A 15,089-nucleotide genomic window follows, 5' to 3' on the forward strand; every position below is an offset into this window, starting at 1 on the left:
TTTAGAATCCCCCATAATTAAATCTTCATTCAATGACATGTTCAACGTTCATTTTGGTGAAGTAGATGTCTTCCGTGGGGCGCTTTTCGCTCAGCCCCACATGCCTGAATTATTAGCCAATGGTTACCCCGTTGCTAGGCAGAAAATGACATTATTTCGCCAATCAGCGTCGTCGAATTGTATGGCTTTGGGGCGCTCAAGATATAGCCCCAAGCGCAGTGCACCGTCCACTGCGCGTAACCGCGCATTTGCCATTACCTCAGAGATCAGCAAGATGGCGACTTTGAGTACTGCTTCCACTGTTTCCCTGTGAGTTCAGCTAGCCCCAAATTCAGTTAAGTCTTTGCTTATGAATCCCTTCAAAAGAAGAACATTTGCAGAAAAATTAAAAGAACAAGTAAAAGAACTCGGAGCAGAAAAGCCAGAAGTGAACATAACCCAACAAGCAAGAGAAAAGGATAGAGAAGTTTTTCCAGAGTTTGGTTCAGGCTTGGCTAACTAGCTGTGGGTATGCCAATGCAATTTTTTAAAACAAGTGTGTGTGATAGTTCGTGGACACAGACCTGACGTAAGAGGAATGACACATTCTGTCAGAACGGATAAAAACACAAGCGAGCAAGAGTGCATATGAACAACTGTGTGAAGCTAGCCATGCTAGAGGTATACGCAACTTATATTTATTCCACTAGCCTATATGTATTTCCCTTGAGATGGACACTGGTTGCAGACCCTCACAACCTCCCCCCACCCCGTACTGTACATAGTTCTCTGCAAACCTATTGTGGGACCAGGCCTTCATTGTGCACATTGTATATAGTCCTCTGCAAACCTATTCAGTGTACATACTGTATATAGTTCTCTGCAAACATGGTGGCATCAGGCCTTCAGTGTGCATATTGTATATAGTCCTCTGTAAACCTATTCAGTGTACATACTGTATATAGTTCTCGGCCAACCTATGGTTGCTTCAGGCCTTCAGTGTTCATATTGTAGATAGTCCTCTGCAAACTTTGGTGGCATCAGGCCTTCAGTGTGCATATTGTACAGTATGTAGTCCTCTGCAAACCTATGTTGGTATCATGCCTTAAGTGTGTCTTCAACAACCACACACACAAGTTTGCACATTTACATGAATTTTGTTGAATTCATATTTCATTGTATTTGTCTAAATGCATACTAATGCAGACTGTAGATATATTTATGAGTGACGTTTACCAACACAATGGCTTGGCCGTAACGCACTCACCAATTATCTCTAGCTCTCTCTCTCACTCACACACACAGAGAGAGAGAGAATGTTACCTTGTGTGTAATTCAAAGTTATTGTTGATCTATCTGCACTCTTAATGTTGCTGATTTCTACAAGGCAAAAAATTAACTTAAAACGTAGTTCCCTGGCCCCATTCGTCTTTGTAAGTAAATGTTCTTTTTTTGCCTTTACTATTTTGTCAGAATGCACCAGAATGCTTAGTTTGTTTGTGAAAATCACAAACCAAAAAAAATCAGCCCCCCCTCAAATAAATTCCACCAGCCGCCACTGCATTTTACCATGGAGTACACCTCCCATAGCAGGGCCGACGGACTGCGGGGGGAAAGTGAGGCAGTCGTGGGGGGGGCCAAGGCAGAGGGGGGGCCCATGGCAATAAAAATAAATAAATAAATATTGAATTATCCACCAGCCCATAGTGTTCCCCCCCCCCCCCCCGTCAACAATTCAGCGCAGGGGGCTGGTAGGGGGAATTCGGTGGGGGGGGGGGGGGGGGGGGGGTACTATACATCAGTACCTCTTGTATAGGGGCCCAGGATTTGGTGCAACGGCCCTGGGCCTTTAAGCAGTGTCCTGGAGGAGAAATCAAAGAAAATAGCTGTGAAAGAAAGATTCAGAATGGCCTGTCTTGGTTTAAAGCCCACTCGCCACCACGACAAGGCGCAGGCCAGCAGTGGGAACATATAAGACTGGAAAAACATAAATAGACTGAAGAGCACAAGACATAAGGCGTTTTACCTCTAATTTTCCCTCCAGACTAAGGGTCTCAAGTCTGTGCTCCAATAGATGATCTACCACATTCATGTTGTCGATTCGTTTTCGTTTGTGTGACTCCGGCATGTTTGTTAGCAAAGTTACCCTTCTCCTTCTCTTCTTCGCTACCGGCCGGACTTCGGTGAGGTGGGGTGGGAGGTCACTCGGGTCATGGCTCGTCACGTGCCTCACCCTACAGCCAATGAACTGTGAAAAACGAAATGACGCTGTAGTGGAACGAACCATATATGTTTATGGTGGTCCCGGTGGGGCCATAGACATCTTATAGAACCATAATCTATATTGAACTTGCGGAATCTACAATAAAATTTGCGATATTACAACGACAAGCAGGTGAAAGAGGCATAATTAGCCGTTTAGCCCCATAGACTCCCATTCAATCATGACTCGCCCGCGATCACCCCCAGTGGATGTCTCATGGAACTACAACCAAAATCGGTACAATGGGGCGTATAGGGAGTGCCCAGGCTCTTCGTAGACGGGCTCTGGTGGGGCTAGCCCCACCAGGAAGTAAAATAATCTCCGTCCACTTCAACGACTTCAACAGAGAAACGCTCTGAGCATGCGCATTTCAATATTTCAAGTCCAATACACATTGCATTGGGCTGGTGGGGCTAGAGAGCCCCTCTTGCCCCTCCAGACGAACTCAACCGGAAGAAGCAAGCCAGGGTCGACTAAAAATTAAATAAAAGCGGCGAATTTATTAATTTATAGTACTTCTGGGGAGATTATTTTTTTATATAAATATATATAAAATAATATATATATTTTTTCATTTTCATCGGCTAGCAGGCTGGATGAACTAATACATATTCCCTGATAATCTTTAATCGTTTTAGTATTTTTTACTAGTTAAGTAATATTATGCAATTTCAGCTCTTGTTAAACAGAGAGAATGGTTTCCATTTAGTTGTTGTTTGGTAATTAAAGTTCCTTGGATCCATGCGAATAAGGAATGAATGCCCTGCTGGTACAGAATAAGTGTGGGTTTTCAAAGCGTTCATAACAAAGACGACTCAGTTTTGGAAGCTTTTATTATTTGATGTGAGCAATTATCACTCCCCAAAGTCAAGGAAACTGCAAAGAAGGTTTTTGCGCATCAGAAATCTCTCCACATTTAACACATGACATATCAACCCTTAATATTTGGTCCATAATTGTTAATTATTTTTTTAATAATTAATCGAATATTTGAGATATAAAAAGGTTAGTGAATATGATAAAAACACAATGGCACCGAGCATAGCATAAAGATGACCAACTCGAATTTGTTTCAGTAAATATCAACTTAATATGATGATGCTAAACTAAACAGCCTCCAAACCAATGGTTCAGCTGTGGGAGTCCTCACACAACTTGCTCATAAGTCCCAAAGTAGGACTATGTGAAGACTATCTGTAGGCTGGATGCTGCTTCCAGCCTACAGATAGTCTCCTCATATCCCAGCACTGACCCAATGTTCCCCTTGACTCTGCATAGCCTCCTCCCTTACCCACAACCGCCCCTCCTTGCTCTCCTAAAAACACCCCTCTAATGCACTTATTGTACGTTGTCCGTCCTGGCACTTAATGCACACACTTATTGTATGGTGTACATCCTGGCACTTTAAAAAAGTACTTGGCATTATGGAGCGTATTTTCCTAGCTATCTTGGTGGTATACGGGGAATGTGCGGCTAGGTTAACCTAGCCATTTCAATAACAATATCTTTACTGTGCCAACAGCGATATATTGTTGTGACCCTTCACCTAACAAATGCACTTAAGTGAGTCACTTTGGATAAAAGCATCTGCTAAATGCCCTTATTGTGAATGTCATGTTAAAACCATGGGACCCCGAGCCCATCATACATCTACACCTGCTAGTTGTACGGTTCACCTCAGGACAAAAACCTCTACTTTCCCGAGGCCGTGTGGTGTAGACTGATCCTCAATAAGTAGCAGGAGTGTGTTAGTTCCCGAGAGGCTGGTGGGGAATGAAGTGCCCCACATGGAGGCCAGAGGAGGGGTCAGGGGTCGTGGGGTGTGATGGGGTCAAGCTGGGCTCCAATTGGAGGTACCAAGGGAAAACAAACATGGCTGCCTAAGGATGTTAGCAGTAAGAAGTTTCACAAATGACTTGACATGACAAAAAATAAATGAAAGGAGATGGATTTTTGGATACAGTTCTGTTTTCTCTGCGGTATGTGTAGTTTGCCAATGCACTGAAAGTAAAAGGGACTTAAATCAATGCCATGTCACGCAGTATAAAATGGAACTTTTTGTTCGAGTTGTTCTAAAAGCTGTCTCACCAGTAATAAGTAATGTTAATCTCATTAGGATCTGGAGAGGGAAATGAACGCGGTATAAACATATATATATATTTTTTTTTGATATTTCAACTTTTATTTTTATTGAAACTCGTAAGAATTCGGTGCACGCATGTATCACATACTTTTGCATTAACCTTGCTCTCATAGGAATGACGTTGTTTCAAACAACTCGCAACTGAAGAAACTCTTTGACTGATCGCCGCTTCTATATAAAACATGTTTTTATAGTTTGTATATTAAAGCATTAAGTATTTTTAGTTTGTTTGGGTGTTTCTGTTTCTGTAAGTTCATGAGTGTGCGAACATTAACACGCGTTGCCGCATTTGAGTGTGTGTGTGTGTGTGTGCGTGTGTGTGCGTGTGAGTGAGTGTGTTTGTGTGTGTGAGTGTGTGTTGGTCTTGCAGCACATGTAGCGTAGCGTTCTTTCGAGCGTGGCGGGTCACCTGACCGCCCCTCAGCGTAGCCTGCAGAAGGACACAAGAAAGAGAGGCTGAGTCAAGCAAGTGTTTCCCCTGGCCAGAGTCTCCAGCTGGACACACCACTAGCTGGAACGCAGAGCTGGAAGGGAAACGGCCCAGATGGGGACCGGGAACCCAGAGTTCTCTGGAAATTTGGAAGAAACATCAAGAGGTTATGTCCAAACCCTCCATTCCTTTGTGAATCCAGCTACAAGCCGCTCCCAAACACCTCCCAGTATAAACAGCTGGGATTTAAAATGGGCCTGACCTCTACAACCAATGCTATGTAATGAACAATATTATGTTTGAAGCTGAATTATGCCATGTTCGGTGTGGATCATCTCCCTAAATGTCAGAACACATTTTGTTATTCCTGTTATTACTTTGGTCTCCAATATGTTGAGTGACGGTGGAGTGACTATGGAGGGAGTGTGGAATGGCTGTGGTGAATGGAGTGACTGCGAAGTGACGGTGGAGTGACTGTGGAATGACTTCGGAGTGACTATGGAGTGGGTAGACTGACTGGGGAGTGACTGGGGAGTGAGTGGAGTGACTTTGGAGGGACAGTGGAGTGAGTGTGACTGAGGAGTGACTGTGGAGTGATTGGAGTGACTTTGGTCGGACAGTTGAGTGACTGTGGAGTGAGTGACGTGAGTAGAGTGATTGTGGAGTGACTGTGGAGTGAGTGACGTGAGTAGAGTGACTGTGGAGTGAGTGACGTGAGTAGAGTGACTGTGGAGTGACTGGAGTGAGTGACGTGAGTAGAGTGACTGTGGAGTGACTGTGGAGTGAGTGACGTGAGTAGAGTGACTGTGGAGTGAGTGACGTGAGTAGAGTGACTGTGGAGTGACTGGAGTGAGTGACGTGAGTAGAGTGACTATGGAGTGAGTGACGTGAGTAGAGTGACTGTGGAGTGACTGGAGTGAGTGACGTGAGTAGAGTGACTGTGGAGTGAGTGTGAAGTGAGTGACGTGAGTAGAGTGACTGTGGAGTGAGTGACGTGAGTAGAGTGACTGTGGAGTGACTGGAGTGAGTGACGTGAGTAGAGTGACTGTGGAGTGAGTGACGTGAGTAGAGTGACTGTGGAGTGACTGGAGTGAGTGACGTGAGTAGAGTGACTGTGGAGTGAGTGTGAAGTGAGTGACGTGAGTAGAGTGACTGTGGAGTGACTGTGGAGTGACTGTGAAGTGAGTGACGTGAGTAGAGTGACTGTGGAGTGACTGTGGAGTGAGTGACGTGACTGTGTCACCTGTTCAATTGGGGCTCTGTGTCCTTCTTGGCCTTCTTGGTCTTGACTTTGCAGCCGCTGAAGGCGCTGCTGTCTTTGACCTGCTTGCCTTTCTGCAGCACTGGTGAGGCACACAGGGCGTCTGGGCGGATGCGACTGGAATCCATCCACCTGTCCACAGCAGGAGAAGAAGACCGTGAATCGGTTGGTGACCAGCTCTACCAAGGTCATGTTTGATTAACAGCAAAACAAAAGAACAAAAGGGGATTGGATTTCTTTTTTTACAAATGATGGAAATGGTCAAATGAATGTTTTGTGTTCAGATTTGTTGTTCTATCATTTGATTTTGTTATTATATTTATGAAGCGATTTTCAGCAAATTGTAGATGCATCTCATTGATGAGCACGGAGCGATTAGGCATCTTGCTCAAGTATGATATGAACACTGAACCAAAAACCTTAAGACCCAACCAAGCCACTGTGCTACCCCCTACAACTATAATACATTTATGGTACCTGTGTAGATACATGTATAGTCTATTTACGGTACGAGTATAGTCTACGCATGGTATGTGTACAATCTATGTACGTTACGCGTCTAGTGTGTATTGTACGTGTCTAGTGTGTATGGTATGTGTATGATGTGTGTATGGCCTATGTACCTTACATGTCTAGTGTGTATGGTATGTGTACGGTGTGTGCATGGCCTGTGTACGGTACGTGTCTAGTTTGTATGGTACGTATCTAGTGTGTATGGTATGTGTCTAGTGTGTATGTATGTGTACAGTGTTGTGTATGGCCTGTGTACGGTACGTGTCAAGTTAGTATGGTTTGTGTACAGTGTTGTGTATGGCCTGTGTACGGTACGTGTCAAGTGAGTATGGTTTGTGTACAGTGTTTTGTGTATGGCCTGTGTACGGTACGTGTCGAGTGAGTATGGTTTGTGTACAGTGTTGTGTATGGCCTGTGTGCGGTACGTGTTTGCCGTGTCCCAGGTACCGTCGGAGCGGGGCCAGGGTGCAGGAGCAGGTCCAGGGGTTCTGGGCCAGGGTGAGGTTGGTGAGGGTGCTGAACTCCAGGCTCCTTGGCAGGGACCTCAGCTTGTTGCCCTCCAGGTGCAGGGACTTGACCGCCGTCACGCCGGTGAACGCACCGTCTGAGAACTGAGGACCCCAACAGAAACGCATTGGACCTCAATGTACGCCTCTTCACCTTTGTCCTCCGGGGATGTCGACCCTATCGTTTGTAGTTTATGATGTATCTGTGCAGCTGTGAAAAATGGGCAACAGGTTCGAGGCCACATTCGCAGACAATGTTTGATATACATCCAAGCAAACCAGAGCTGAACCTGAATTTCCACCTAAGGTGCAGCCTGTGTTTTTTTGCCAAGGCCCAGAGCTGTAGGAGAGCTATGTACAGAAGCATACAGCACGGAGAGCTACTTAGCTCTGGCCATTTGGCTTCAGAGCAGAGCTGCAGGCCATCACCTCCTAAACAGTCTTCATCCTGTCAGCTTTGATGTTCCTAAAGAGGCAGAGGAAGGTGTGCTCCGAACGGGCCTTTGATTTATCATCGTCTTCGATTCTCCCTGCAGTTGAGCAGCTGTCAACTTGTGCTTTGGAAATTTCCACTGCAGTGGCTGGAGCAAATATGAGGAGAGGTGGAGGCAGGGTGCGCTGACGGAGAACATTAGAGGAGGTGGAGGCTGAGGGAGGACACAAGAGGAGAGGTGGAGTCTTGGTAGGTGAAAGGAGAACATTAGAGGAGAGGTTGAGGCTGGAGGAGAACATCAGAGAGGAGGTGGAGGTTCGGGGAACCCATTAGAGGAGGTGAAGGCTGGAGCAGATCATTAGAGGAGAGGTGGAGGCCGGGTATTAAAGTAGTGGAAGATGGATGACTTCCAGCATGGGTAGGTTGTTTTTCTCTTTCTCCTGCTCTCTCTCTCTCTCTCTCTCTCTCTCTCTCTCTCTCTCTCTCTCTCTCTCTCTCTCTCGCTCTCTCTCTCTCTCTCTCTCTCTCTCTCACACTCTCTCTCCTCCCTCTCTCCTCCACTCCTCTGCCAGGAAAGGCTTGCAAAGGGCCCAATTGTCCATTCACAGAGGGCACTGCTGGGCTAAAAATACTGGCTTCATCGTGGGACGTGGAACACCCCCCCGTCCCCCCCGTCCCCCCGTCCCCTCCGTCGCACTCTATTTACCTGTCTGCTAACCTCTGCTGACCTGTTTACAAGTCCCTCCGAGGTGATAGGAGAGCACATACAGAGCTGAAAATAACACCTTGTGCAATAAATAGCCTGGGACATGCTTGGCCAGAGTCCAGCAAATAAAAACAACCTAGTAATACCCGCATTTGGCCTGGAAAGTGGCTTAATCCATCTGGCTGTATTTGCTCCACCACCGCCCCTCTCCCACCGACCAGCCCCACCCACATCCCCTGCTGTTACCACCTGGTTCTCACACAGTCACCAAGCTCCCAGTGAGTTTGTTATTTCACAATTTCCACCCCCGTCTCCGATGTCTCAATAGTGTGGCAAAAGGTTCGTGCAAGTATCGGATCAACCTCAAATATGCTCTGAAATGAGACATGAATGGCACGGCGGCCGAGACACAGAGCGTTTACTGTACGCTGTTCAATGTAGAAATGTAGGTGCTGAATAAACAGCCGGAGAGTTCGCTGTTTGCTGTGCAGTCACAGCCCACTCACATCTGTATCATATCTGAGAATCATCTCTGGAGGTATGGCATGCTGTGGTGATACTCTTTAAGAGAGCTCTTTATTTTGACTTCTAAACTGGAGAGTTGTAACAACTCAAAGATTGTGTCCTGAGACACACATTGACCAAAAAAAAACAGAGGGACACCACACCACTGATGGATACCATTGATGGTTAAATAATACATATACTTACTGTTCTATCGTTAATGCTTGAACGATGCTCAAAAATAAGTATTTACCATTCTGGCATGGTTCCATCATTCTATTAAAACATTAACCACGCAGTCGGTATGTGTCGTTGTTAGCCCGTGCCCTGGGGTTAACTACATGGGCTGCTAACAGCACACCGTGGCCTGGGAGAGGCTAAAGGTTGTGGTCACATGTGGCACATTTGCATATTTTGTAAATATGTCTGTGGGAAAGGAAAAGGAGATGTTTGCCCAAGTCACACAAATGGTCGCTCTCAAATGAGATATACATTTTTGGATCGTTAAAAGATTTTTGGTGCTATACTGATCACTTGAAATGTTACACCAGTGATGGTTTCATCCCTTCAAATTATTTGAAATACATAAAACAATATTTTCGGTTGCGACTGATGCCATACATTGTGTTTTTTTTTTACACAATTGAAAGGGTCTGAACAAATATATCAAGGTCGGCCCGTGGTGAAAATCCATATCGTAACACAATATCTCTGATCCTCAATTTCCTGGCCTCCATCTCGTCTCAACAGCCTACCTTCATCAGACCCATGTTATCCAGGTGCAGCCTCTCCATGTAGCGTCCGAAGCTCTGGAAGGCCAGGTCCGGGATGTTCCTCATGGGGTTCCTGCCCAGCGTGAGCTCCTCCACCACCCTCAGCTTGCTCATGGCGGCGAGGGGGTAGGAGGTCAGCCTGTTCCGGTCCAGGTGCAGGATGGCCAGGTTCTCCACGTCGTCCAGAGAGCCCGGCTGTAGGGCGCTCAGCTGGTTGCCGCTCATGTGCAGCCACCGCAGGTCCTTGGCCCCCGTGAAGGTCCCCGGCCGGATCTCCTGGAGCCGGTTGTCGTTGAGCTGCAGGATGAACAGGTTGACCATGGGCGCGAACACGCCCTTGGGCAGGTCGGCGATGCGGTTGCCGTCCAGGTAGAGGTAGGTGAGCTCCGCCAGGTCTTCGAAGGCGCCGGGCTTGATGCTGGCGATGTCGTTGTTGGACAGGTAGAGGTAGACGAGCTTCTTGAGCCCCTTGAAGGCCTGGCCGGCCACCTCGCGGATCTGACAGTGCTGCAGGTGCAGCGACACCAGGCCCGTGCTCTCGCTGAAGGAGCCCGAGGGCAGGCTGCCCAGGGGGTTTCTCTGCATGTTGAGCAGCTTGGTGGCCTCCGACACCCGGGGGATCTTCTTCAGGCCCACGTTGTCGCAGATGACGTGCTGGAGGTCCCCGTGGCAGTGGCACTGGCTGGGGCATGTCGCCGGGGCTGCCTGGGCCGTGGGTGCCAGCACCAGGAGACAGCTCCCCAGCAGCAGTAAGGAAGACGCCGAACACATGCCTCTCACCTGGCGATCGCAGAAACGCCAACAGGCTGCAAAGTCGTCCGTTACCCTTTACCTTTCGGAGCTCGGACAACAACCTGCTGTGAAAAAGATCTTTTTTAAAAGGAAAAGCCGAGCCCGTTGCAGAGGTAGAGGGTGTGAGAGAGAAAGAGAGAGAGAGAAGGAGAGAAGGGTAGAGGCAAAAGGTGAACTGGTGGGTATGTGAGAAAGCGGAGAGAAGGTTGTGTGACTTTGAGAGAAGCAGAGCGGTGCAGCGAGACGCTTTGAGACGAGGGCGGCAAGTCGACAGAACACAGCAGTATTTATAACATTTATTTGAAGGGAGGCAAAGAAACCTGAGGAGGGCTCTTACAGGGTTCGGACATTGAAAATAAAAGGAAGTTAGGTGTCTTATCAGGATTCAAAACTATCATAAACAGGTGACTGTTCCCTGACATAAATCATACCAATAGGAATAATTAAATAGAATAAAGATAATTGATATTCATAGGTATAGATACAATTTTAGAATGCAATATAATACATTTGTTAACAATGTGCATAACCATATGAATAGTGACAATATCATGTCATTTGTTATACATGCATTAGTATTATACAGATCAGAGGAGCATGTCCCCTTGTCTGTCAAGGATATTAGGTTTGGTACATGGAGACGCCGGGTCGGGCATCGCTATTGTTTGCCAGTCTGGTGTCAGGAAACAGACACTCCTGTGTTTTATAAACTAAAATATCTTCCAGATGTTTGGCAAGGTGTTTCAAGTCATAACAATTGGAAAGGTTCTCTCTTTCTCAGTTTTTCTTCCCCGTCTCGCCGAGAAGTGAAGGTTCTTAGATGCCAACGTTTAATTCTATGCTTATTTTTTTCGCCTCTTTATGTAAGGAGTGGACTCTTATATAAAGGGTCTCTGTGGTGCACCTTGGGACGCGCTGGGGCGATTGGGGCTATTGAGTTTCCGTAGTTCAGGATGGAAAAGGTAGGAGCCACAGAGTTATGTTCAAGGTTACGCTCAAGGTGTGTCGCTGCAAGGAATGCTGGGTTATACAGCGGAGCCCCTCCAGCCCCCAGCTCTGAGGGGCTTTAGGTGGATAGATGGAGGAGGTGATGAGGACATGCTTCTGCGCCCTTCCGGCCTCTACCCCTTGGCTCTGGCCCCCGACTGCCATGGCCACCCAGATGGATGGATTTCTGTAGAGGCCCGTCTCTCCACCCAGGATAACTGGAATCTAGAGTTTGCTCAAGAAATTTAACATTTTATTGGGAATGTCACATCTTCGATAAAGAAATGTCCAAGTAGACATTCGCAGCATCTGCTTCCCTCCTGCATCTCCTTTTCTGTCCACCAGGAAAACATAAATCAGATGGACCTTAAACAGAACAGTGTATGCATCAGTATGTGCATTACACCTGCATATTGTGTCTTGCGTGGAACAGCACCATGACCCACTAAAACGTTCACAGTATTAATCTTAACCAAAGTTAAGCAAAACTAAATAAAACGACTATTACTAATTGTGGTTGTAATTCAATCAATGTGTTTCACATTTTGTAATTTCTTGTTCATTTTAATGTTTGCATTAACTTTCTTAAAGCTAGGTTAGGCAATTTAGAGAAACCAGCCAGAGTAAACTATTTTCAAAAGAAAGTATCCTTCTCAGGCCTACCTCAGAAGCCACTCACCCAAAACATGTGACAGCACAACAGGTCTGCCTAGCCTTGTGGAAGACCCCTGTCAGGCGCAATGGGTGCAATGCATGGGCATGTGAGTGCAGATAGCTAGGTAGGTAGGGAGATGGACAGGTAGGCCAGCGTATCGTTTCATTCAGGCTGAATAAAATGATTACAGATCTGCGACAGCCACAGATACTGGGACTTTAATATTATTATTATTTAGGAATTTGTTGCATATTAATTGTTTTGAGTTGTGTATATGTGTCATATAGCCCTTATTCTGTATATTTTAGTGTGTTTAATGTGTAAAAATATCATCAAACTAATAATTACGTACATTGATCAAGTAGGTCAATGTACTCATCGTATATTTATTTAATTTGGATTTAAATCAGAGGACATGGAGAATAGTCTCGCTAATGGAAAGAAAATGTTCTGCACCCGAGATGTTGAATTGTCGAAATGTTTGAATTCACAGAATCTACTTTTCCCCCTCAACTCGATAAGATTCAGAAGATCAAACTAAGTGAGTAGGTGGAGAGATTAGTTAGATTTGGATGAAAGAAAAAGGAAATGATTTCTTGTTGGAATGTAAGAAGCTAACACATATTTTCCCTCTTCTTCCTGTTCTGTCACCAGGTCTAGACGGAGAGATTCCAGGAGACGCCCATGGCATTGTATCGGGACTTTGAATATACAGATCAAATGTTAGAAATATTTGAACCGTCACCCAAAATAATGGTTGCAACAATAAACAGAGAATTTCCGAAGAATCCAGGGACGATTTTGATTAGACCCAGGTGTTGCAAACCGAACAATTTAATCCACAAATTCACTTTCATAATACGTTATCAGAGTGAATACCTTTTTTTCACCAAACTGACAAGCAGATATACAATTTTTTGCCCTTAAATTCCATTCAGACCGACACACACACACACAGACCAAGGTACATGCAACGACTACATACCTGGCACTGGGCAGCAGGATCGCATGTCGTCTAGACCGGAGTTTAAGACCAGGAATAGCTCTTAGGGGCCCGGATCAAAACAAACAAGGGCTCCTGGCTCATGGCTCCGGCCTCCACTCTTTGGATTCCTTGGGTTTCTATTTTGGATCGAGATGTGATTCCAACATTTTTCTCATGCAGCACTAAATAATAGTTCCCGTCAGTTTTCAATGTCTTGCTCTTGAGAAACCACTGAAATATTAAATAATCAAAGGGAGAGGAATGCTCCCAGTTAGCAAACCAGTTGCCAGATACACCAAAATAATTTGCCATTGTTCAGGATATTTGTGTCGTTTAGTTATTTATCTTAGACTAGGTGTGAGCTGTGGATAATTTAGTACATTTATTTGGATGTGCTTTTGCATAAATCTATAAAGCAGAGACTGATTGTTGCCAATAACAGAAATTCCTTCGGTAGATTCCTTGCTGAGAAAGGCCTCAGTGTCGCCCTCATGTGGTTATTTAAAACCCCGCATTCTTCATTACCTCCTCCAGTCATACACCAATACGCTATTATCCCGTCCTTAAATTACAATTTAATCCCTATCAATTCGTAGGTTCTTATTAAAGACTTAATACGATATAATACGATACACTGCGTTTCTGTATCTCATTTTTGAAGTGTATGCTATCTACATCCTTTGTGAATAGACATACATGTGACTGAACGTCTGGCCCCAGAAGGATATGGGGCACCGTTTGTAAAGTTTTACTTAAAAAAAAAAAAGGGACACGGAAATTTGCAGTGCATTTGGGTGGGGCGTTTATTTGCTAAATATAGGAAAAATTAAGCAACACTCAAGATCAATCTGGAACAAGTGAAGTCGTTTTTTGAGCAGCACAATTTGACAAACGACGCTAATAGAAGGATTCCCCTTCATTCAGACTTTCAAAAGTAAAAAGAATCATGGACTTTGTTGGAACCACTTCACAGCCTGACTCCTTCATAAAGACGTTGTTTAGCTAGAATACTGTTTTGAGATCCAATGACGTTTAGGTGATAATAGACTATCACTCTTTTCATCCAGTGATATTTCCAGCAGAGTGGTAGGGTTGCTATGCTCCTATACTATTTACGTTTTTTTAATCCAATGTTCATTGAATAATGTTGTATCAAATCCTACAATCCATTTACATCATTGTTTTAGAACTCGGAAATAATTCAATTCTTACATAATGAGGTGAAAAGGAAAAAAACGAAATTGAAAAAACAATTAATTCGTCTTACAACAATACTCTCTTGCATGAGTGGACTTTTAAGAGACTCGATTCCATGCATGCAGAGCTCGAACCGCTAATACATTGTTTGCTCCCTTTACAAATTGATAGAGTGAACCCCTATCGGATAGTCCTGGGCAACATTGGTCAAGCTTTAATTTCGATTTGGCCATCAATCAATTTGTCCATTTTGAAAAGCAATTGATGAGAGTTCTAGGAATGGTCTCCAACTGGACATGGGTACTATGACTCAAGCTCCTCCCTTCTTCTCCATCAGGTGCTCTATCTGCTTCTGTCTCCTTTCAAGGACCTCCTGCAGCTTTGCATCATTGCGGGCCCGCTCCTTGGCTCTGAGCTCTTCCACGTCCCCGAAGAACATATTGCTGGGGGAGGATACCAATAATAAATGACATTAGATATACCGCAATCAATTCTATGGCACAGAAGAAAGACATTCCTTTTGTTTAACTCCAGTCCCCAGATGTCCTGGGTCCCAAGGACTTCAGTCCCCGCCTGAGGTCCTTTTGGGTTTTTCGGGAACCTGGACCCTGTGGTCCATGGCACTTTGGGCCCCGTACTGGGATCCTTGGAACCAAACCCAACCCATGAACAAACTTGACCTCAAAACCAAACCTTGAGACTAGAAGCATACCCTGAGCCGAAAACCAAAACCTTACCCTAAAACCAAAACCCACCCCGACAACAATCTCCACCTTAAAATAAACATAGTGGCTATTCGTACGGCGACCGTAAGAATAGCAATTAGGCTATTCGTACGGCGCGCCGTAAAAGTACTGCATTAGTCTATTTTCACGGCAGGTTATGGTTAGGGTTAGGGTTATTACTATAATTAATTACTATAATTACGGTCGGCCCGGTTAGGGTTAGGGTTAGCGCCGAGC

The 15,089-nt window shown here is 45.2% G+C and overlaps 1 protein-coding gene across 1 annotated transcript; it reads right to left on the reverse strand.

The window, feature by feature from the left end:
- Positions 1–4,401: 4,401 nt before the first annotated feature.
- chad (chondroadherin) lies at positions 4,402–10,552 on the reverse strand. Its single transcript, XM_056576868.1, has 4 exons — positions 9,494–10,552; positions 7,037–7,200; positions 6,059–6,208; positions 4,402–4,815 (listed from the first exon to the last, which is right to left on the reverse strand). Exons 1-4 carry the CDS (start codon positions 10,280–10,282, stop codon positions 4,806–4,808), a joined length of 1,113 nt encoding a protein of 370 aa, XP_056432843.1. The 5' UTR covers positions 10,283–10,552; the 3' UTR covers positions 4,402–4,805.
- Positions 10,553–15,089: the final 4,537 nt, after the last annotated feature.

Source organism: Gadus chalcogrammus, chromosome 18 (genome assembly GCF_026213295.1).
Source record: "Gadus chalcogrammus isolate NIFS_2021 chromosome 18, NIFS_Gcha_1.0, whole genome shotgun sequence".
NCBI lineage: Eukaryota > Metazoa > Chordata > Actinopteri > Gadiformes > Gadidae > Gadus > Gadus chalcogrammus.